This window comes from Panulirus ornatus, chromosome 10 (assembly GCF_036320965.1).
Source record: "Panulirus ornatus isolate Po-2019 chromosome 10, ASM3632096v1, whole genome shotgun sequence".
NCBI lineage: Eukaryota > Metazoa > Arthropoda > Malacostraca > Decapoda > Palinuridae > Panulirus > Panulirus ornatus.
The window spans coordinates 6,608,840-6,632,206 of NC_092233.1; the positions used below are offsets into that span (position 1 = coordinate 6,608,840).

The window sequence follows — 23,367 nt, forward strand, 5'->3', positions numbered from 1 at the left end:
GAGAGAATGAGTGAGGAAAGATTGACCAAGAGGATATATGTGTCAGAGGTGGAGGGAACGAGGAGAAGTGGGAGACCAAATTGGAGGTGGAAAGATGGAATGAAAAAAATTTTGTGTGATTGGGGCCTGAACATGCAGGAGGGTGAAAGGAGGGCAAGGAATAGAGTGAATTGGATCGATGTGGTATACCGGGGTTGACGTGCTGTCAGTGGATTGAATCAGGGCATGTGAAGCGTCTGGGGTAAACCATGGAAAGCTGTGTAGGTATGTATATTTGCGTGTGTGGACGTATGTATATACATGTGTATGGGGGTGGGTTAGGCCATTTCTTTCGTCTGTTTCCTTGCGCTACCTCGCAAACGCGGGAGACAGAAAAAAAAAAAAAAAAGTACTATATTTTACCAACCACAGCATCAGGTTTTAAGTACCCATGGTTTTCCAAGGCACTGCCAATATTTTTTGCCCACTGGCTTAGTGTCACATAGCCACAGGCTGCTTTTAGCTCAGCCGGGCAGAACACAATGCTCAAGAGAGGCTAGAGGGGCATCATAACCAGGCGATGTTGTGTGGATGAGTGTCAGGGTAGCCTTATATGCAGTGTAGATAGCTGGCTACTTGTGGGATTACAGAGGCGTGGCATTGGGCAACATATTGCCATCACATTATTACTTCACAGTTTTGTACATTTTTTTTTTGTACTTTCATAGAATAAGTATGTTGTTATTTTTGAAGTATGACAAGCTTATTTTCAACCTTCATTGTAAGACTTAAAGTGTGTGTTCCAAGAGGCACTTTCCCTAATTTTACCATTTTCCATGGGTCTTGCAAACCATAGTTTTGTCAACCACATTATCTTACAGAAACATACCCCCTTTGGTTTACAGGAGACTTATGTATTCTTTCTTGTGTACCCCCTTTGGTTTACAGGAGACTTATGTATTCTTTCTTGTGTATCCCAAAGGACAGCTCTTTAGATCATTGTAGATTCTAGAATGTAACATTACAACATTCTGGGAAATTCTGAAATATTCCTGAACTTTTTAGATCATGCACATGCAAGTAAAACAAGTGAAGGCTTCATGCATCCTCTGAATGTGAGTTCAGACATTGGTTCTGTATGATTTGTGACTAATATTTCAGGCTACCTCTCACTTTTAATTCTGTAACATTATACAGAGACAGTGACACAATATTTTAGAAATTGACAAAGTTTTGTTCGAAATATATTTTTGAATGATAAATTGAGGAATCAGAGAATGAAGAGGAGGGCACAGCAGATCAGTTGCAAGTTTAGGAACCCTCTATCAATGTTGGAAGTAGTGAATCAGTTGACAATGATGAAAGGTCTTTTTTCAATAGATAACTTAACCTTTTTGAGGTATTTCTCAGCCATATTACAACTTTATGCTTTCTCATGCTGGTGTGGCATGGATTATGGTTACAGATGAAAGAGGCAGAGGTAGACCACTGGTGGAAATTGTATTCAAACAGAAAACTGGTCCAACACCATTCCCATGCCAAGGTTCTTCTTGCCCTCATATAATGATGGGGATATATGATGGAGATCTGTTGTTTTATGAGTCATTACAACCTATTAAAACTCATCCTAAAAATCTCACATAACAGACAGTAGGGTAGGCTATGCAGATTTTGGAAAAATGAAGAGTGCTTTATTAAAACAAGAGAAACTCCTTCAGAAATTAAGAAATCCTTTGAAAATCTTACCAAGCTGTTAGTGGGGAGGACTGCACTGATCAGAAAAAATATAAGGTTCCATGATAGTAAGGGAAACACTTTGAGAAGACAATTAAACATATGACAGGCATAACTAATTGACAGTCAGGAGGGTTATGTTGATATGGAAAAATGTAGAGCATTGTAAAAGCAAGGGAAATACTTTAAATCAAGAGAATGCATTAAAACCTTACCTACATGAGAGTGGAGAGGGCTGTGTTGATCTGGGAAAATGTGCAGTACTGTTAAAGTCTGATTTTTTTTTGTTTAACAATAGAATGTATGAAAACTTTATTTCTAGTAGAAGCCTAAATTTACAGTAATTTCATTGTTATGTAAAGAGAGAATCTGTTACTGATAGCTATCTCTTGTGTTTTCCATCCATAGGAACTTACTAAACCTTTGAAATACTTTTTTTCGTAGTGACTGACATGACATAGGCAAAACATACCCCAGCTGAGGCCATCTCAGGTAGAAGACAGAGTAAAAGGAAAAGAGGGTAGAAATTAATGAGGATGCTGCAGGTGTTTGCACATCTGACTCTTAAAGGAAGAAAAGTTATATACGAAAAGGGAAAGACAGAAGAAGGAAGAGAGTTCCACAACTTAGCTGTTCGAGGGAGAAGGAAGTGTTAAAACAGCCAATCCTTAGATAGCCAGACTCCTTACAGAAACTTTGGGGAGCAACAGCCAAACACATGTCATGGTTCCAAACCCTGTGGATGGGGACATGTGCAGATAGCTTATGAGAACGAAGGTCAAAAGAACATTTGTAGAAAAGGGAAGGGAAATATCATTGCATAGGGAAAAGGAAGGTGTGAGGTGGTTTGATCGAATAAGTAATGAAAGGGTAAGAGATATGTGTGGTAATAAAAAGAGTGTGGTTGAGAGAGCAGAAGAGGGTGTTTTGAAATGGTTTGGTCACATGGAGAGAATGAGTGAGGAAAGATTGACAAAGAAGATATATGTGTCTCAGAGGTGGAGGGAACAAGGAGAAGTGGGAGACCAAATTGGAGGTGGAAAGATGGAGTGAAAAAGATTTTGAGTGATCGGGGCCTGAACATGCAGGAGGGTGAAAGGCATGCAAGGAATAGAGTGAATTAGAACGATTTGGTATACCGGGGTCAGTGTGCTGTTAGTGGATTGAACCAGGGCATGTGAAGCGTCTGGGGTAAACCATGGAAAGTTCTGTGGGGCCTGGATGTGGAAAGGGAGCTGTGGTTTCGGTGTATTATACATGACAGCTAGAGACTGAGGGTGAATGAATGTGGCCTTTGTTGTCTTTTCCTAGCACTACCTCGTGCACAAGCGGGGGGAGGGGGTTGTCATTTCATGTGTGGCGGGGTGGCGATGGGAATGGATAAAGGCAGGCAGTATGAATTATGCACATGTGTATATATGTATGTCTGTGTGTATATATATATGTATACGTTGAAATGTATAGGTATGTATATTTTGCGTGTGTGGACATGTATGTATATACATGTGTATGTGGGTGGGTTAGGCCATTCTTTCGTCTGTTTCCTTGCGCTACCTCGCTAACGTGGGAGACAGTGACAAAGCAAAATAATGATAGAAAAATATATATATATATATATATGTATATATACATATCTCTCTCTGGCATGTCTTCCCTCTAGAAGCTCCCATCAAGGGGGTGGCCACGGCTAAAGAATCTCCTTTTACTACTCTCCTCTGTCCTTACATCCCTTTCTCGCATATACCATTTCTTGCATTCTTCCCCAATTTCTGGTCCTCCAGTATTCTTTCACTCTGTTTCCTCTTGTCACAGGAGGTCTTCCTCTCACACCAACCCCTTTAATTGTACTCTCATACACTTTCCTAATAAACTCCCTATCTTCCATTCTCTCCATATGCCCAAGCCACCTCAAAGTATTCCGTTTCACCCTCTCTACTGTTTCACAATTCATTCCTTTAATTTAGATGCCATACTGAACATCTCATACACCCTTTCATTACTTGTTTCATTCCATTGAGTACATACCACATGCTCCTCTTATACATCTCATTTCCAGAGCCTGGATTCTTGATCTCTGTGATTCATGCCACATCCATGTTTCATCTGTAGAGGTCAGAGTTGGGAGGACCATGCTATCCTTTTATCCTTTCTCTCTTTCCATACTTACACCTTTACCCTTAATTTTTATATTAAGGGACCCCAATAAATCTTCTGTCCTGTACTGCTTTTTCCTGTAACTTTCCTTCCATATCAAAATGTTACCTAAGACAGCTCTCAAGCACTTAAATTCTCTCACCTCTTCCAGTCTTTCTATTAGGTATAATTTCCCTGATTAAATCCATGAAATCCAGCTCTTTACTATAAGATAATAGTCCTCCTACATTTGTATACACTACATTCAATCTGACACATCCATTCCTTAACATTCCTTACCCCTCTGCAATAGTGGTGGGACTATTCTAGTCTCTCCCTTCATTTGCTCCAGTTGTGATAACTAATATTTTTTCAACAGTTTCCACTAACTTTTCTAGCTTTATGTATCAGTGATGAGAGACGGCATGTATGTGATCCATCCAGTAGAATTAGAAACAAAGTTGCTGGTGATAGAAAGATAGATAAATTTCTTTAGGTTTGAAAAATAATGAAAATGATTTTTTCCTATCCATATATTCTTAATTTTTTTCTTCATAGGAAGGTTATGGCATTGGTGATGATGAGTTTTCTGTAGCCTATGATGGATGTAGACAACTATTCTGGCATAATGCACAGAGTCAGAGTCACATACATCCCAGTTGGCAGCCAGGTGATGTTCTTGGCTCACTCCTTGACCTCACCAAAGCTCAAGTTATTTTTTATCTCAATGGTGATCCATTACCACCCCTAACCCAAGTTTTTAATAATGCCACGTAAGTAAGATGGGAAGGGAAGTACTTCATTTCATGTTACACTGCTTTTATAAGAAACTTGCGGTCTCTGAAGTAAAAGTGAATGTTATTGTTCAGTTTTCATCATGCTGCAATTGTAAAAATTGATATTACTTTTACCTTTACATAGTTGTATCATAGGAATGGTTGTACATAGTGATTTTTTTTTACTAACTCATTTTCATTTGCTTCTTAGCACTATGCAGACATACTGATTGTTGCTTTACACAGATTTTCGATGAATTTTATTCAAATCTAGTTTACATGCATGTCAGTGAAATGCTATCAACTTATATTCATGGAGGGAAGGAAGGAAAGATACAAGTGCAAGGGTCTATAACAAAAAGGGAGGTAAGAAGGGCAATGATGAGACTGAAGGTAGGAAAGGTGCCTGGAGTAGATGGGATTATGACTGAAATGCTGAAGTATGGAGGAGAAAGTATGATAGTGTGGAATCAGAAGGTTGTGCCTGAGGATTGGGTGAAAGCTATTATTGTTCCTTTATTCAAAGGAAAAGGTGCTAAGGATGTCTGTAGCGATTATAGGGGAATTAGATTATTAAGTATACCAAGAAAAGTGTGTGCAAGAATATTAATTGATAGAGTGATGGAAATGACTGAATGCAGAATAAGTGAAGAGCAAGGAGGTTTTAGGAAAGGTAGGGGAAGTGTGGATTAGATTTTTGTGGTAAAGATGATCATGGAAAAGTATTTAGCAAAAGGAAAGAAGTTGTATGCAGCTTTAATGGATCTAGGGAAAGTGTATGACAGTTGAGTGGAATGCTTTGTGTTATGTGTTAAAGATATATGATATATGGGGACATCTATTGGATGGTGTGAAAGCCTTCTAGAGAGGAGCAAATGTATGTGTAAGAGTGGATGGAGAGTTGACTGAAAGTTTTGAGATACATGTAGGTGTGAGGCTGTGATGTCACAAAGAGGATATGTGTGTCAGAGGTGAAGGGAACGAGGAGAAGTGGGAGACCAAATTGGAGGTGGAAGGATGGAGTGAAAAAGAATTTGAGCGATTGGGGCCTGAACATACAGGAGGGTGAAAGGCATGTAAGGAATAGAGTGAACTGGAACGATTGGTATACTGGAGTCGACGTGCTGTCAGTGGATTGAACCAGGGCATGTGAAGCGTTTGCGGTAAACCATGGGAAGGTCTGTAGGGCCTGGATGTGGATAGGGATCTATGGTTTCAGTGCAGTACATATGACAGCTAGAGACTAAGTGTGAGTGGATGTGGCCTTTTTTTCATTTTTCGGGTGCTACCTTGCTGACGCAAAGGGTGGCAGTGCTGTTTCCTATGGGGTGGGGTTGTGCCAGGCATGGATGAAGCTGAGCAAGTATGAATATGTACATTTGTATATATATGTATATGTATATGTATGTTTATGTATATGTATGTGTATGTATTATTTATTTATTTATTTTGCTTTGTCGCTGTCTCCCGCGTTTGCGAGGTAGCGCAAGGAAACAGACGAAAGAAATGGCCCAACCCACCCCCATATACATGTATATACACGCACGTTCACACACGCAAATATACATACCAGTACATCTCAATGTACACATATATATACACACACAGACATATACATATATACACATTTACATAATTCATACTGTCTGCCCTTATTTATTCCCATCTCCACCTCGCCACTCATGGAATAACATCCCCCTCCCCCCCTCATGTGTGCGAGGTAGCGCTAGGAAAAGACAACAAAGGCCCCATTCGTTCACACTCAGTCTCTTGCTGTCATGTAATAATGCCCGAAACCACAGCTCCCTTTCCACATCCAGGCCCCACAGAACTTTCCATGGTTTACCCCAGACGCTTCACATGCCCTGATTCAATCCATTGACAGCACGTCGACCCCAGTATACCACATCAATCCAATTCATTCTATTCCTTGCCCGCCTTTCACCCTCCTGCATGTTCAGGCCCCGATCACTCAAAATCTTTTTCACTCCATCTTTCCACCTCCAATTTGGTCTCCCACTTCTCCTTGTTCCCTCCACCTCTGACACATATATCCTCTTGGTCAATCTTACCTCACTCATTCTCTCCATGTGCCCAAACCATTTCAAAACACCCTCTTCTGCTCTCTCAACCATGCTCTTTTTATTTCCACACATCTCTCTTACCCTTACATTACTTACTCGATCAAACCACCTCACACCACATATTGTCCTCAAACATCTCATTTCCAGCATATCCACCCTCCTGCGCACAACTCTATCCATAGCCCACGCCTCGCAACCATACAACATTATTGGAACCACTATTCCTTCAAACATAGCCATTTTTGCTTTCGGAGATAATGTTCTCGACTTCCAAACATTCTTCAAGGCTCCCAGGACTTTTGCCCCCTCCCCCACCCTATGATTCACTTCCACTTCCATGGTTCCATCCGCTGCCAGATCCACTCCCAGATATCTAAAACACTTTACTTCCTCCAGTTTTTCTCCATTCAAACTTACCTCCCAATTGACTTGACCCTCAACCCTACTGTACCTAATAACCTTTCTCTTATTCACATTTACTCTTAACTTTCTTCTTTCACACACTTCACCAAACTCAGTCACCAGCTTCTGCAGTTTCTCACATGAATCAGCCACGAGCACTGTATCATCAGCGAACAACAACTGACTCACTTCCCAAGCTCTCTCATCCCCAACAGACTGCATACTTGCCCCTCTTTCCAAAAATCTTGCATTCACCTCCCTAACAACCCCATCCATAAGCAAATTAAACAACCATGGAGACATCACACACTCCTGCTGCTAACCTACACTCACTGAAAACCAATCACTTTCCTCTCTTCCTACACGTACACATGCCTTACATCCTCGATGTAAGGCATGTGTATGTGCATGTGTGTGTATGTGTATATGGGGGTATGAGTGGATGGGTCTTTCTTTGTTTCCTGGTGCTACCTCGCTGATGCAGGAAACAGCGATCAAGTCTAATAAATAGAATGAATAATAGATATGTATTTTTATGTTTATGTATATGTTTATGTATGTGTATATTTGTATGAGAGTGTATGGGTCTTTCTTCATCTGTTTCTTGGCACTACCTCCCTAACATGGGAAATTGGTATCATGTATGATAATTAGATAAATATTTCAAAGATTTTAGGTATTCAAAAACACCTGTATGAAAGTTTATATATACAAGAAAAGTTTTTTTTGCCTGCACAGGTGTGGATTTTTTGCAGCTGCCAGCTTTATGTCCTTCCAGCAGTGTGAATTCAACTTTGGAAAGAAGCCATTCATTCACCCACCTAAAGATGTTCCTTTCCAAAGCTTTAATGATCATGCACACCTCAAAGAAAGTGAGAAGATTATATTACCCAGGTACAGTTGAAACAACAGTTAACTAGTAGAATATATCTTAGAATACACACACACACACACACACACACACACACACACACACACACACACACACACACACACACACACACACACACACACACACACTTTTTTACTTATAAGAGTGAAGATTTGGTACATAAATAAGGTTAAGAGATGGAGCAATATTATTTTAAGATTCTTTCTAGTAACACTACAAATATTAATCTTAAATGGTTATCACTTACAAATATTGATTACAAATGTTTATCACAGATAAGACCAGACTCGTAGAGATGATATGGTCATGGAAACCATAGTACACAGAGCTCAGCAATTTCTTTGGTAACATACTGTAAACTAGGACACAGAGTTCAGTAGCAAATAGGTCATTGTGCTGAAACATCCCTTGAAATTTACATTGAAGAAGTAAGAATGTGGGTACCCTTAGCCTCAAGCACAGAGTGAGGGAAGGTTGAGAAAAAGGGAGGGGGGGTTTAATAGAGGAAGTCAAAAAGTAAAAGAGTTTTGAGATATAGGTGCCATTCCAGCTTGCCAGCATTTGTAAGATAAAGAATGCAAGGAAGGCATTTGACAGGGTAAGAAGGGAGGAACAAAGAAACTTTGAAAAGAATTTTGTGGACAACTGAAAAAACATTGTGGACGAGGCATGGGAAAATAAAAAACTCCGTTAATTCTTCAGGAGTAAATAGTCATTTAAAGAACAGCTAATCAGGCAGGGGACTCAGAGGAAAGAGTTGCATAAGTTGATAAAAGGATATATGAGGAACTAAATGACAAGTTCAAAAGTCTTTTTAAAGTGTAAGACACTGTAATGCCAAGGCCAAGTAATGTGAGTATGCTTTAGAGAGCACTTGAGATATCTAGAGAAGGCATTAACAGAATACCAAAGGGTCTTGTCCCATGAAAGGCTCATGGTCCTAATGAAATTTTAGTGTAAGTGTTAAGGATTTGTTCAAACACACTTTAAAGACAGTGTGAAATGCTGTTCAAGATGTGGCTGGAGAAAAGGAAGATGCTAGGGGGGTGGAAAAGGATATCAGCTTTTTCAAACTTGTTCAGATATTATTTTTGCTGATCCTGGAATATCAACTTTTGCAGACACATCAGACTTCAAAAATTACGTGCAATGAGTGTTGAAGAAGGAGCATGTACCCTCTGTTTTGATGAAAGTGCCACCATTATTCTTCTTCCATGTACACATAGGTGAGCTGTTTTGTGATTTTATTCCTTGTATTAGCAGACTTTTCCAAAAGTGTCAAACAAAATGATTTTTTTTCATTTCAGCATTGAATAGCACTGGCTTTTGTTACCTTTAAAAACCCTCATTCCAACATCCTTAATCATTTATACACGTGATCCTCACATCTAACACTCCTGAAACAAGATTGTTCCTACCCTATCTGATGCTCTGTGAATGCCACAGGTCCTTTTGATTACCACTCTTTCAAACAACATACCAGATACACTCAACAAACTTATACCTCTTTAATTCAAGCACTCACCTTTCTTCCCCATGCCTTTATACAGTGGTAGTATACATACATTCTGCCAATCCTCAGGCATCTCCCTTTGATCCATACCTACAATGAAAATCCTAACCAACCAATCAACAGCACAGTCACCCTCTTCCTTAAGAATTTAACTTGCAGTACATTATCATTCACTCTAGCCACCTTGCCACATTTTGTTATGCAAGGCTTTCACCTCCTTTTCTCTTTTTATGAAACCATTTGCTATGACTCTTTCATTCTGCATACCTCCCCAACCTAACAACTTACATATGCCACCCTGTAATCAAACACATATAGCAGTCCTTCAAAGTCCTCTTCACCTCATTTTTGCCTGTTACCACTCCCCATTTGCCAGAAAAATATGGCATTCTATTTGAATGTGTTTGGAGATAATGGAAAAGTCATAAGGTAAGTGATGGTTTGCATCAGTTTACAAGGATATTTTGAGAGACTCCAAAGTTGGTCTGGTAGATTGGTAATAGATTTAACCCTGATTAAATGTAAAGTAATGAGAATGGGACACAGTGGATATGAATATTATCTAGCAGGAAATAAGCTACAGGAATGTGTGTGAGTTGAGAGTTGATATCGCAAAGTGTCACCAGAGTCCCACATTAGGAGAATAGTAGAAAAAAAAGCTGTCTGCTGGCAGGTATTAGAAAAGCATTTGTGTACATGAATAAGGAAATATTCTGCAAGCTGTTTATGGCCTACAGTAGGCCAAAACTAGAATATCCTTCTTAGATTTGGTCACCGGACCTAATGAAGTGCAAAGAGCTAATAGAGGAGATTCAGAGAAGGGCAACAAAGATGATACTAGAATTAAGAGAACTGAGTTACAGGGAAAGGCTAGATGGTTTAAATTTTTTCATCATTGAATGCAGAAGAGTGAGGGATGACTTGATCACAACCTTTTATATTTTAACCAGATTGTGATATAGCCAGTGGTCAGTTCTTGAGATGTAGGGATAGAACAATTAGACATATGAAATTAAGCAAGATCCTTGTTAAAAAAAAAAGTACTTTTAAAGAATAAGACTAATGGATGACTGGAACGACTGAAAGAGAATGTGGAAAATGCAGACAGTACGTAAATGGTAATAAGTTTGTATGATTGTAGAGATGGGGCCCCATGAGCATAAAACTGTCTCCCTATACGTTACAGATTGGTAATTATACACCTTTACGCTAATGTTTGATGGATAATGAAGTATTGGATGTGTTAGTATGTTTGTAAGGTGATATTTTTTTACCAACAGTATTGTTATCTTTCACTGTCTCAATCCTTGTGTCTCTGGATAATTTATTATTTTCATTTTTATTATACTTTGTCGCTGTCTCCCGCGTTTGCGAGGTAGCGCAAGGAAACAGACGAAAGAAATGGCCCAACCCCCCCCCATACACATGTATATACATACGTCCACACACGCAAATATACATACCTACACAGCTTTCCATGGTTTACCCCAGACGCTTCACATGCCTTGATTCAATCCAATGACAGCACGTCAACCCCGATATACCACATCGCTCCAATTCACTCTATTCCTTGCCCTCCTTTCACCCTCCTGCATGTTCAGGCCCCGATCACACAAAATCTTTTTCACTCCATCTTTCCACCTCCAATTTGGTCTCCCTCTTCTCCTCGTTCCCTCCACCTCCGACACATATATCCTCTTGGTCAATCTTTCCTCACTCATTCTCTCCATGTGCCCAAACCACTTCAAAACACCCTCTTCTGCTCTCTCAACCACGCTCTTTTTATTTCCACACATCTCTCTTACCCTTACGTTACTCACTCGATCAAACCACCTCACACCACACATTGTCCTCAAACATCTCTGGATAATACTTTGTACTTTTTATGCCCCTAGTCATTTATGATTCTTATCCATGTATAGTATTTTTCATGTCTCTAGTCATTTTTTATTCATGTCCTTATATCCTTTCTTAGATCTTATTGTGTTTGGGAATTGGGTTAACACAGCTGTTTTGATTTAAGGGGATTTTGTGAGAGATGTGCTTTACAACTAGAGATCTGTCCTATGTGTCGCCGATATATTGAAGAGAGACGAGAGGTCGAAGACAAACCAAATGCTAAAGAGGACATAACATGACCCTAGGGTAAGGACCACACACCCTTTATTTGGTAATTATGTATATTCAGCAAAATTTGTTTTCATCCTGTTTTCCTTTGCATGAGTTTAATTTCATGGATTGAAAAATATTGTCATAAACGACTGAACTTAGATGTATCATGAAGTGAATTATAAAAAGTTTGTGTATATATGATAGTGATTATGAACATGTCACCTCCTGTATAATAGATTACCCCAGTTTACTCTTTCTCTTATATGCCCCAAACACTTTTGCATACTCTGGCTCCAGTCTATCAAAATCATCTTTTGCTTTATTCTTCCTTCTTTACTTCAGTGTTCCCCTTCTTATCTCATTTACTTCTGACATGTATGCCCACTTAGTCAGCCTCCTCACTCAATCTGTCCATACAGTATGTCCAAATAATTTCATCACACCCTTTTCAGCTATCTCAAACATTCTCCTCTTGCTACCATCCCTCTTTCTTACTCTTATCATTTCTTACTTGATCAACACTTCACACCACATGCTATTCTAACACATCCACCCTCCCTCCTCCATATACTTTTTTTTCATCTGTGGCCCATGCCAAACATTCATACAACAATATCATTGCCACAATACCATCAGACACCCATTTTTGCCCTCTCTGATAGTGTCATCCTTTTCCATACACTTCTTGCTGTACCTCAGCCCCTCAGCCACCCACTGTGTGGCTTTACTTCATCTTCCTTGGTTCCATCCATTGCCATGTCCACTCCTAGGTTCCTAAACCACTCCACATTTTCCAAGTTTGGTTCCCTCAAACTCTTACTCCTTTTAACCTGTCTTTCTACTCTACTGAACTTGATAACGTTACTTCTATTCATATTAACTCTCAGCTGTAACCCATCCCACACTCTGCCAAACATCAGGCTACTGCAGTGTCTCTCTGAATTCTGCTACCAGAGCTGTGTCATCAGTAAATAGTAAATGACTCCCCTCCAACTTCTGACATACTGCACACACACACACACACACACACACCCACACACACACACTCTTTGCAAGACCCCACACTTTTTGATCCCTCACCGTCCTATCTATAAACATACCTGTATCCAAAAATAACCTGCTCAAGGCATCTTATGTTTCTTTCCTTGCAATGAATATATATTCCTGTTTTCCAGAATCAGATGTTAATTTTCATTGATGTTTTGCAGGAGCATACTAATGCTGCTGAAGGCAGTTCAGTCAAATAGATGCATTCTGGAGATTTTTCCAATTTGGAGTTCAGATAAGAACCAGCAAAAGCTACCTTACAGCAGTGTGGTAAACAACTGGCTATCTGTGCATGATGATGTCAGAATATTGACACTACAATGGTTTGGTGAAGAATGATGATATGGTAAACTTGAGTCAGAAAGCAAAGTTGGACCACTCTGGAGATCTGATATTTCAAGATCTTTTGTTGAAATTTACATGTTATAATGTAAATGATTTACCTTTATTTATGGTATGTGGGCATATGATGTTCTGCATCAGTTGATTACTTCCATAAAGTTTATAGATTTTGAAATATATTTATAAGCATTGTAAGAAGTTATTCATTATATGGATATTGAAATTAATTGATATATAGTAGGTAGAATATATTCTACTTTTTCTACATGAGTCAATTAAATGTAGCAAATTATCGAACTCATAAATTTAGTTGTAGTACCACCAAATTTGTGTGGAGAGCATTTTTGTAAAGTCAGATATAATATGTAACTGTGCTGCATCAGCCAGAGAAATGAAAGGGGCTGCTGTAATTCAGAAGGTAGCAAGCTGCATTCATTTTAGGAGGACCTGGATTTAGTCCATAGTACTAATAGAATGGTGTAGCATTGCTCGCAATGATATATGCATAACTGATCAGTCTGCTGTTTTAGGCTTCAAACCACATGACTCCTCGCTCAGGAAACTGCCTACTTACGCTGTGGGAAATACTTTAGGGAATTAAGCATCTTGAAATTTTCAACCAAGCTTATTTTCTTTTGAGAAGAATTTAATGCTTAGATTGGCCTATGGTTAGAGCAGACTGTTGTCTGTTACTCTCAAATGTTTGTTGATTTGACAGGTTTACATTTGTTAAAAGTTAAGATATGGCCCATTTCTTTTTTTGGTCTGTTCCATTCCTGTGATATTGGTAAAAGAAAAGCCACATGTCATCATTTTTGTCTTCATGTTCTTTCATTCTGCTAGAATTTAAATCTGAAAGATGTCTTCATTGGCAGTGTATCTGGGATGTATTGCATTCTTTGAGTGAAATGAATAGGCATAGCTTAAGTGTGTGTGTATCCAGTGTGTTTCAGAGTTGGTGTTTGAGGAAGGAAAAAAATGTAGAGTACAATGAAGATTTGAGTCAGTTTTGCAGTAAAGAGGATGGTTGGCAGTGTATAAGGGAACAAAAGGGGTTACCACTGTAGGCATAATCTAGTGTATTGAAAGGGTTTTGATAACAATAGTATGGGGTGTGATGTTTATGATCATTGATCTGTAAATGGACAATCGCCTTAGTTACCCTGTTGACTGGTCTTGAATTACCACAGGTACAGGATTTCGTAGATATGTCTATGGCTTTATTTATATATAAGTTAGTAAATTTCTTCAGCTGTAGTTCTTTGTATGTGTTTTAGGAGAATTTTTATTGTGATTGTAAATATGTAAATAGGTTTTCAGTTACAGTGTTAAGGAAATATTTTATTATTCAAAAAACTATATCTTTTCATACTGATGTGTTCATTACATTGCCTTTTCCTCATGTAAGTCATGACCCTCTTGTCCCATCTTACAGTGTGGTGATTGAAAAAGCCTTTTTTTTTTTTTCTCCAAATTAATGATTAATTTTAAGTGAGGCCTAATTTTGGTTTACAAGTGAGTTATTGGTCAGTGGGACTAAGTACAAATTTGATACAATTGTATTCTTATTGTAGCTTTGGTCTCACTGCCCACCTGCTCTAGCAGGTAGTCACATTTGTTGGATGAGGTACCTCGAGCTTATACTAGAAATACTGTCTTTGCTGTTATTCTGTTTGACATAGTTCTCCTTGTGATTTTACCAGATATCTCTGTTTAGTTTCTGAAGGCTGATAACTAACATGTAAACATTTCTAAAAGCTTAATTAAACTTGTAATATAATTTTCTAATCTTTATTAGATATTAATTGTTGCTCAAGATTGGTGAAGGAATAGCAGTTTAGGTCTATTTGAAACTTTTTTAACAATGAAAATGAAGTATGCTGTTATTCCAAAAAGATATAAATGATAATGCTTTACTGATTACAGTGTATCCCAGGTTAACTAGACTGTGAGAGGGGATATCTTGATCAATTTATTGAAAGTTAATTTTGCTAAAATATACTTGGTTTCCTCTGTTGTCTGTGATTTAATGTTTATGGCATGAACATAAAAGTACAGTAGCCAGTGAGATTAGAGAAGTACAGGGTAAAGTAAAAGTCCTTACTGATAAGAGTGTTGAAGCTTTTGGCAACTAGAGAATGTTGAAATTAATGAATGATTGTTAGAGGTGTGATTGAGAAGTTATTTGGCAACAGCGATATTTATCAGTATTTGAGAGTAGATGGGGTACCACTAGAAAAATTTGGAGAAGTGATGAAGTCTTGTTGGATCTCTTTGAGATTTACTGGGGAAAACTGATGGAGTGTTCAGTTAAGTTCAAAGACTTTTGGAGTAGAGTTAGATATATCAGAAGTGTAGGTATGCTGAAGTATACTAATTAAGATGTTTTAGCCAAGTATTGATATGTGAAGAAGTTGGGATAATTTGTAGATGGTGTTATATTAAAAATAGTGGTGATGGAGAAATGCCAAGTATTGGTACTGTTTTGAAAATATGTAAGAGGAGTAAGGGAAACTTCTGAAGTATTTTCAGTATGGTGGGGACTGTTGGAGATAGGTTTTGAACTGTTGGAAATTATTGTAATAGTATGTGAGAGGTGTAGGATGGGGTGTTAAGAATGATTTGAAGTTCTAAAGTGCTGAAGCCGGATCTGAGTAAGGACTTTGACCACACTCATTCCTCTAACTGTAGTAATTCACTGGTAGAAGTAACAAGTCTCACTGATAAGTAATTTGGCAGAAGTGGCATTTGTTTACTCCACCTTGATGAGGACAGTTTCTGCTGTAATGGATCAGATAACTGAAATCAGGGTTAGATGAATGCAGAAAAGCTGAACTTATTACCATGAATTCAAGCCATAGTTTTTGTGATCATAAAGTATGTATTAGTTTTGTATTTAAATAGATCTCTTTACTTTTTATTATGTATGTACATTTCTCACCTCCAGACAGAGCTATGTAAGCATTAAAGAGAGCACATGCTCACAGGCTGGGTTTAAACACCATTTTACCCCCTAGAGCAGGTTGCATCCACCATGATTCATCCATTTTGACCATCATAACATCATGAGGCTGGTTGATGCTAGTTCATAGAGATGCAACAAACATACTGCAACCACCCTGATGTGTGATATCATTGGCACCATGAAAGTAGGTGGTGCTCCTTGGCTTCCATAACCTATTACTTAGATATCCTATTACTTACATGTTCATGATATCCCAGAGTGGACTTGACTGTTGTTTTCAGCCATCAGTATATTTACCTCATGGCTTTTCCTTTTTTCTCTAGAAATTTCACATTTCTGTTGTGTTACTGTGTGTATTCAATTTAACAGACTGGAAATATGAATATTCTTTTCTTTCTTTAGAGCTTTGCAGCTCATGGTAGTGCATCTTGTCACTAATTAAACAGTCATGTTCATCTTATTGGAGTAGTAATCTACTCCGTGTGTCTCTTTATTATGTTTTGAAGGTAGTTTGTGCATTGTAGTGTTTTTCATGTATGATTGAATTTTAGAGCTTTGAGGTAGTTTTTCTTTCAGCATTGCATGACCATAGACATTTGTTATGGTAAGTGGGTCAGTCTTCTAAGCACTTCTTTTTGTATGTTTTTGTTTATTTGTGTTTCACGTACAGTCCGTACCAGCAAGTTAGTTAGTGAAAATTTTTCCATAGGACTGTAAACCCCCCTTATAACATGACTTTCATTTGTTCTGGTAACAGTGGAGATCTAGAGTGACAGCTCTCCAGGGACTTAACACTCCCTTTTAGCAGGGTCTGGTGGTACTTCTCATTGCAGTTGCTCTTACGATGAATATCTTTTTGTCCCTGATAGAAGTTAATTTTACCAAAGTTGTTGGTGGCCCTCAGCTCTGCAAATGTTTTTCACTCATTGTCTCTAACCCACTGTCCCCTTGACCCTTGGTAGCATGTGTCCTGACAACTCCCTGACAAAGTCTAAGTCTGCAAGCCATGGAATGAGACTTTCTTGCATGCAAGTTTTAATAACTTTGTTGATGATTATGTTCAAATTTTTTTCCTAGCTCTGGGAGCGTTGTCAAAAGTGTTGAAGGCGAGAACGTTATCTCGGAGAGCAAAAATGGGTATGTTTGAAGGAATAGTGGTTCCAACAATGTTATGTGGTTGCGAGGCATGGGCTATAGATAGGGTTGTGCGGAGGAGGATGGATGTGTTGGAAATGAGATGTTTGAGGACAATATGTGGTGTGAGGTGGTTTGATCGAGTAAGTAATGAAAGGGTAAGAGAGATGTGCAATAAAAAGAGTGTGGTTGAGAGAGCAGAAGAGGGTATACTGAATTGGTTTGGTCACATGGAGAGAATGAGTGAGGAAAGATTGACCAAGAGGATATATGTGTCAGAGGTGGAGGGAATGAGAAGTGGGAGACCAAATTTGAGGGGGAATGATGGAGTGAAAAAGATTTTAAGCGATCGGGGCCTGAACATACAGGAGGGTGAAAGGAGTACAGGGAATAGAGTGAATTGGAACGATGTGGTATACAGGGGTCAACGTGCTGTCAGTGGATTGAACTAGGGCTTGTGAAGCGTCTGGGGTAAACCATGGAAAGTTTTGTGGGGCTTGGATGTGGAAAGGGAGCTGTGATTTTGGTGCATTACACAATACAGCTAGAGACTGAGTGTGAATGAATGTGGCCTCTGTTGTCTTTTCCTTGTGCTACCTCACACGCGTGCGGGGGTAGGGGGGTGCCATTTCATGTGTGGTGGGGTAGCGACGGGAATGGATGAAGGCAGCAAGTATGAATATGCACGTGTATATATGTATATGTCTGTGTATGTATATATGTATATTTTGAAATGTATAGGTATGTATATGTGTGTGGGTGGGTTAGGCCATTCTTTCGTTTCTTTCCTTGCACTACCTCGCTAACGCGTGAGACAGTGACATAGTATAGTATATATACTATAATTTGTAAAACAAAAGAAAGCTTAACTGCTTACATTTTAGGGTTTTGTCATGTTGCCACTAGCTTTGATGACCTGTTTCAGCCTGTTTAGCATCGAATCTGATAACTTCTTAAGATGTTCAAAGTCCATATCTTCAGTCCAAATGCTTTTGATTTTTTGTTGCAGTCTGGACATTTATAAGGCCTTGCATTGACAGTCTATTTATCATGACGCATCAACAATTTTCTTTTGAATCAGATCAGACTAGTTACCTGGCCAGTCTAACACTTCTATATTTTTCTCTTTGAGCCACTCTATCACTGATCTTGCTTTGTGGCAAGGTGCATCATCTTGCATAAAAGCATTGGTACCTTGATGATCTTAAAACACAAAGAGTTATCATTCAGCACTGACTTGTAATGTTCTCCATACATGTTACAATTCCTGGGGAGAAAATATAACCTCCCTCAACCTTTCTCACCACTGAAAGATCACCATCATAGAATAAGGATGGTTTACTGTTTTCAGTGTATTATGAGGTGAGAAGCAACAGATGTTACTTGGCTGACACCCTTTTATACCTTGTAGTATGCTTAAGAGAGCTTTCATCACATCACATCATGCCACTGTGAAACTGTCCAGTCTTTATGGTGAAAAGCCAAGCATTTCAAATGCATCTGATGTGTGAAAAGGGGTTTCTTGGCATCTCACTAAAGTGGTAACTTGAAATCATCCTGCATGCGGTGTTTATCATTCTTTCTGACACCCTTACATGGATTATGGGATGATTTTTCTGGTTGATTTGCAGATATGAATGGGTTTTTCAGCAGGTCATCAAATCACTTTAGTGGTCTTCCCAGGTCAAACACACCCAGTTTTTTGGAGAGGTTTATGACAGGAGAAAGTCCATCAGCCGAGACAACAATTGTCCTGAGGGTGGACTCTACCTTGCCAGTACATGTTGAAATCTTGCTTGTAGACACATTTTCTTGTTGGGACAACTTCATATGACCCATGATTAGTTACTGGTAGAAGTAAAATATCACCTAGGATAGAAAAAGGGAAAATATCATTAGACTCAAAGCCGGTGAGAAAATGTATGCGTGTACTCTTAATAGCTTAGATTAACTTAAGCTACAAATCATGTTCAGCTGACTTTGAAGACTGCACCATGCTGCCAGACATACAACATCCCAACCATAAGTGAGTACTGCTTATGAGAACTGACTCATTAAAGCCTTATTTTAGATGGTAATCTAAGATCTTTTTGTGGAGACTAAGAGTACATCAAGTATAGAGAACTTCTGAGGTAGGTGGGAGGGTGGGTCTACATTTTCTTTTACCAATAAAGTAATAGACTGAGGAAGATTGCTGTGGTTATTGTTTGCTCTGACCAAGCATTAGCAAGTCTCATAGATGTTAAGGTGGTCAAAGAGGATGAATCCTGGCAGATACACCTTATTTTAGAAGTTAAAAGGTATTTCCCAGTGAGCAAGTATTCTCTTTTATGTCACTGGGCTCTCCCTCTGGTATAGAAATGGTTTTTCATATTTCAAAACCAGCATTTTTATTTGTAAGAGTTCTTTACATATTTATATATTTTAACTTTTATATAACATTTCAAATATATTTAGATGTGTATAAATGAATTTCTTTGGGTTTTATCACTTTTTACAACACTTGACAGCTGGCTGTAGAGAGACTCTTTCTTATAATTTGTTCTAAAGGCAGTAGAGAAGCCAAACCACCTCAGATGACAGTTTGCTGGAAGCTCGCAAATTGAAACCTGCAAAGTTGAGTTTCTTATGAGCTTTCAGATGTTACTTGATCTCAGCTCCACCATACATTCACCATACATCTGGAATGTGGTTATCAAGGAAAACACTTGCTTTAGAACTCTTTGTTTTATCAGAATTCACAGGACTTGATTTAGTTGTTTGAGTATGGAATAAAGAGGTTGTAGAATTTCACATCATTTGTCTTCTTTTACTTGGAGGAAGGGGTATGGCAGACACATTTGGGGTGATCCTTTCTCACCTTAAGATATGGCATGGGACATGGAGGTTTCTTTTTTTTTTTATGAACTTTGTATTACCCTGTACTCTGTTTGTTGCACTGCATTATTGGTAAATAATCTGAATATCTGTAGAAATGCTTCACTATGCACGTTGAAGGAGCTGGAGGAGGATGCATGGCAGTCACATTTGGGGCAGTCCTTCACCTTAAGATAAGAAGGGAGGACATTCAGAGTCCTGTTTGGTTAGTGGGTTTTTCCAAGACATATCACACTTTATATTTAGTTCTTACAGCGCAGCATTGGTGGTAAATTACATTAAAAATATGGAGAGAACTTAAACATTTTGTTCAGTAAAATGATGAAGTATTATATAAAAATATCTTTAGTCACACTAGGCATGGAAATTTTGTGGCTCTTCACAGATGTATGTTACCTTAAAATCCTCTGTCACCCTGTGATTACATTCATGAAAATTAGGTGCATTTGACTTAATATCAGTTCTGCATATACACTTTTTTCCTCATCTATTGATATTATTATACGAGTCACTTATTTCATTCCATTTCACCTGTTTTTCACTTTCTTCACCTCCTGATATATCTGATGATAAATGTTTGTCCGTATCACATAGGTCTTTCAACAACCCTCATATTTTCCCCAGGGTCAGTGTGTGAACAGCTTAAGAGGTTGAAACATGTTTCCACAATGGTGATTGTAGGGGTTTTGAATAACAAATTTTTTTTCTGCATTGATAATTTAAGGTGAAACATCTCATTATTTTGGCCCAGTTTTCAAAGAGAATGTTGTTAAAGATGCTTTTGGTTAACCCTTTACCATCTCGGTTAAGTTTCCTATACAACTTTGAGAATCTTGTATTTTTCAAGTGTGGAAAATGCATTTAACCTTACAGTTTCAGAGTTACTCATTGAATGACAGAAATCTTATTCCAAGTATATTTAGTCCAGTACTATCACCTGAATATTATGCATATGTTTTATAGTTGTATCAGCACATAAGCTAGAGAGTGTGGGAGTAAATGCTTAATGTTACATGAGTTGCTGATGCTCTTACTTTTTCATTTATTTTACCGTGAAGAAAAATGTATTTACGATTATTATTGTTTTATTTCATATATTAAATCTTGTTATAATCAATGTAGTTAATTGAAAATTTTTTCAGAGCAAGAAATGTAGAAGTATGTAACATTATCAGTTGCACTTGTCAGATGTGGTGTTGTCAAGGTAAGGTGAACAGTGGCAACACGGCCTTCACTTGTCCCACAAACACCTTCTCATGCCTCATCTTGGTCAGCTTTCAGTGCTGGAAGAATCAATGTCCATAAAATGACTCTTTACATGATTCAGAGACCAATCTATCCATCTGTTTATCTACATCTCTGATGCCCATTCCCTCTGGGAACTCCCTGAAGGGGGTGGCCATGGCACAAGGGTCTCTATAACTGGTGAACATCACCAATCATCATCATCAAGTAATGAAGGATCATCTGCCTGGCCCTCTACATTTAGCTAAAGCTGCACCACTTCCTTGGCTAGAGGATGACGGACTGTGTGGAGGCCCAGCAGGCAGCCTTTGAAGTTGCAGATATTCATATCTAGAGGAGACATGTAAAATTACATCTGGAAGAGTTGAGGGTTAAAAACCAGAAAGACTATGTCATTTAAAGAGGCAGTTGAATCAGAACATTTCCTTTCTATGAAATTCATTTTGTTTTGCAATGATCCAAGCAAAAATGAAGGTGGAATGAGTTTCAAGAAATGGGGCAAGCTTCATGGCCTGAAATGCTCTTTGATGCAACAAGCATCAGATTAAAGGCAATTGAACCACAATTCAGGAGAAAAAGATTTAGAAGAAGGGATGTGAGACTCCATCCCAGCCAGATGACCTGTCCTATGTGGTCAACACAACTGTGGTGGTGAAGCAGTATTGGTCTCAAGGAAAGTATTATTATTGTGCAAGATAGACCAGTTGAGCCCTCTCAAAGTGACAAATTTACTATTCCAACCCTCTTTAATCACTCATAAAGATAAGCCACTTTTTTGTGTTTACTTTTACTTTTTGATCTGTATATTTTCCTGCCTTTGATGATGTGTTCTCATTTTCTGAACGTATGAAATATATAATTGCTTTCCCAAGACCTGCTATTGTGAATAATATCTTTAATCTGAAACATCACCCCATAATTATTGTTAATTATCAGAATCCCAGTTTGATGTGCTATATACATAGAGTATCCTTGTGTACATCTCTAGATCATAAATCATTACCAATATCCTTTCTTATGACCTTTATGTTACTGATAGGAAAAATATTGATCTGTAAGTGTATTAACAACAGCAGGTATTAGGGCATCTCATCTTGGGGATTTTAAGTTCCCACATTATTCATCTTGTTAAGGACAAGTTAAGCACACAGACTGGTTGGTATTCCTTGTTTTATTCCAAAGAAGTTAGCATGTAATTCTGCACCTGTGTTTGTTTGTTTGTTTTGCCTCTGCCTGAAGAACAGAATTTGAGATAAGGCCCCACAAGTGAATAACCTTCTTCCCATATGTAGAAATAAATACTGAATTTTTTCTTCTTGAAAATATACCAGAGGAAGACCATTGTAATCCTGCATGGTTTTATGCTGTAGCTTGACTTTCACTTTCAAAAAAAATTTAATCACCTCTCAATTTACATGGAAAGATTGATACCAAAATCTTTCATGCTGTGAAAAATCATTCATACTCTTTCCTATTTGATCCTTACTCTGTCCTGTCTTTACTTCAAGGGATCTTGTCCTGACCATAAGCTTGCAAAAGCTGTGGAGAATGTTTGGCACATCTCATTTTTAAATCTTTCTGCTGCAGCTTCCCCAGTTGCTATACAAAATAATATTGATCAATCCTTTGCTATAACTTTTGATAGATCAACCTCTCCTTCCTACCTTATTAGTTGTAGTGTTCTTACTGGCTCTGCTTTATCTCTTACCTCTTTACCCATGACCTTTTGCCCACAATTATCCTTCATTTTGAGCTTGGGCAATATTTCTCAGTTGGGTCAAAATAATCTAAACAAATTCAGTATTTCTAAACCCAGTTTCTTTCTACTTTTCTCTTCAAGATTGTCTTACTTCCGTCTGAGGATTCTTCAGCTGAATCGCCAATTCTGATATTGTATGAGGCATTCCACTACAATAAGTTGGCCTCAAAAATTGCTATGAATTCTCATTCAGTCATAAAAGTATTCTGCAAACCTGAGGAAGGTCTTCCTCAAGTTTACCTTAAGTAAATAGTATTACATTAGAACTCGAGAGGTGTAAGTAAATAACATTACATGAAAACTGTCTCCTCTCAATTTGCAACCCTTCCCCTTAATTGCTTTCTCATTTTTTTACAGATATTACTTAAACCTG

The 23,367-nt window shown here is 38.3% G+C and overlaps 1 protein-coding gene across 3 annotated transcripts in view; it reads left to right on the plus strand.

Moving 5' to 3' along the window:
• The window catches only part of LOC139750754 (RING finger and SPRY domain-containing protein 1-like), a 68,465-nt gene extending 46,021 nt beyond the window's left edge, over positions 1 to 22,444 (plus strand). For all 3 annotated transcript variants that reach the window (XM_071665463.1, XM_071665464.1, XM_071665465.1), the window contains exons 10-14: positions 4,405 to 4,619; positions 7,847 to 8,002; positions 9,122 to 9,226; positions 11,537 to 11,658; positions 12,834 to 22,444. In XM_071665463.1, the coding sequence (XP_071521564.1) occupies positions 4,405 to 4,619; positions 7,847 to 8,002; positions 9,122 to 9,226; positions 11,537 to 11,651 (591 nt within the window). In that variant the 3' untranslated portion in view covers positions 11,652 to 11,658; positions 12,834 to 22,444. The remainder of the gene's footprint in view (positions 1 to 4,404; positions 4,620 to 7,846; positions 8,003 to 9,121; positions 9,227 to 11,536; positions 11,659 to 12,833) is intronic.
• The last annotated feature ends 923 nt before the right edge of the window (positions 22,445 to 23,367 follow it).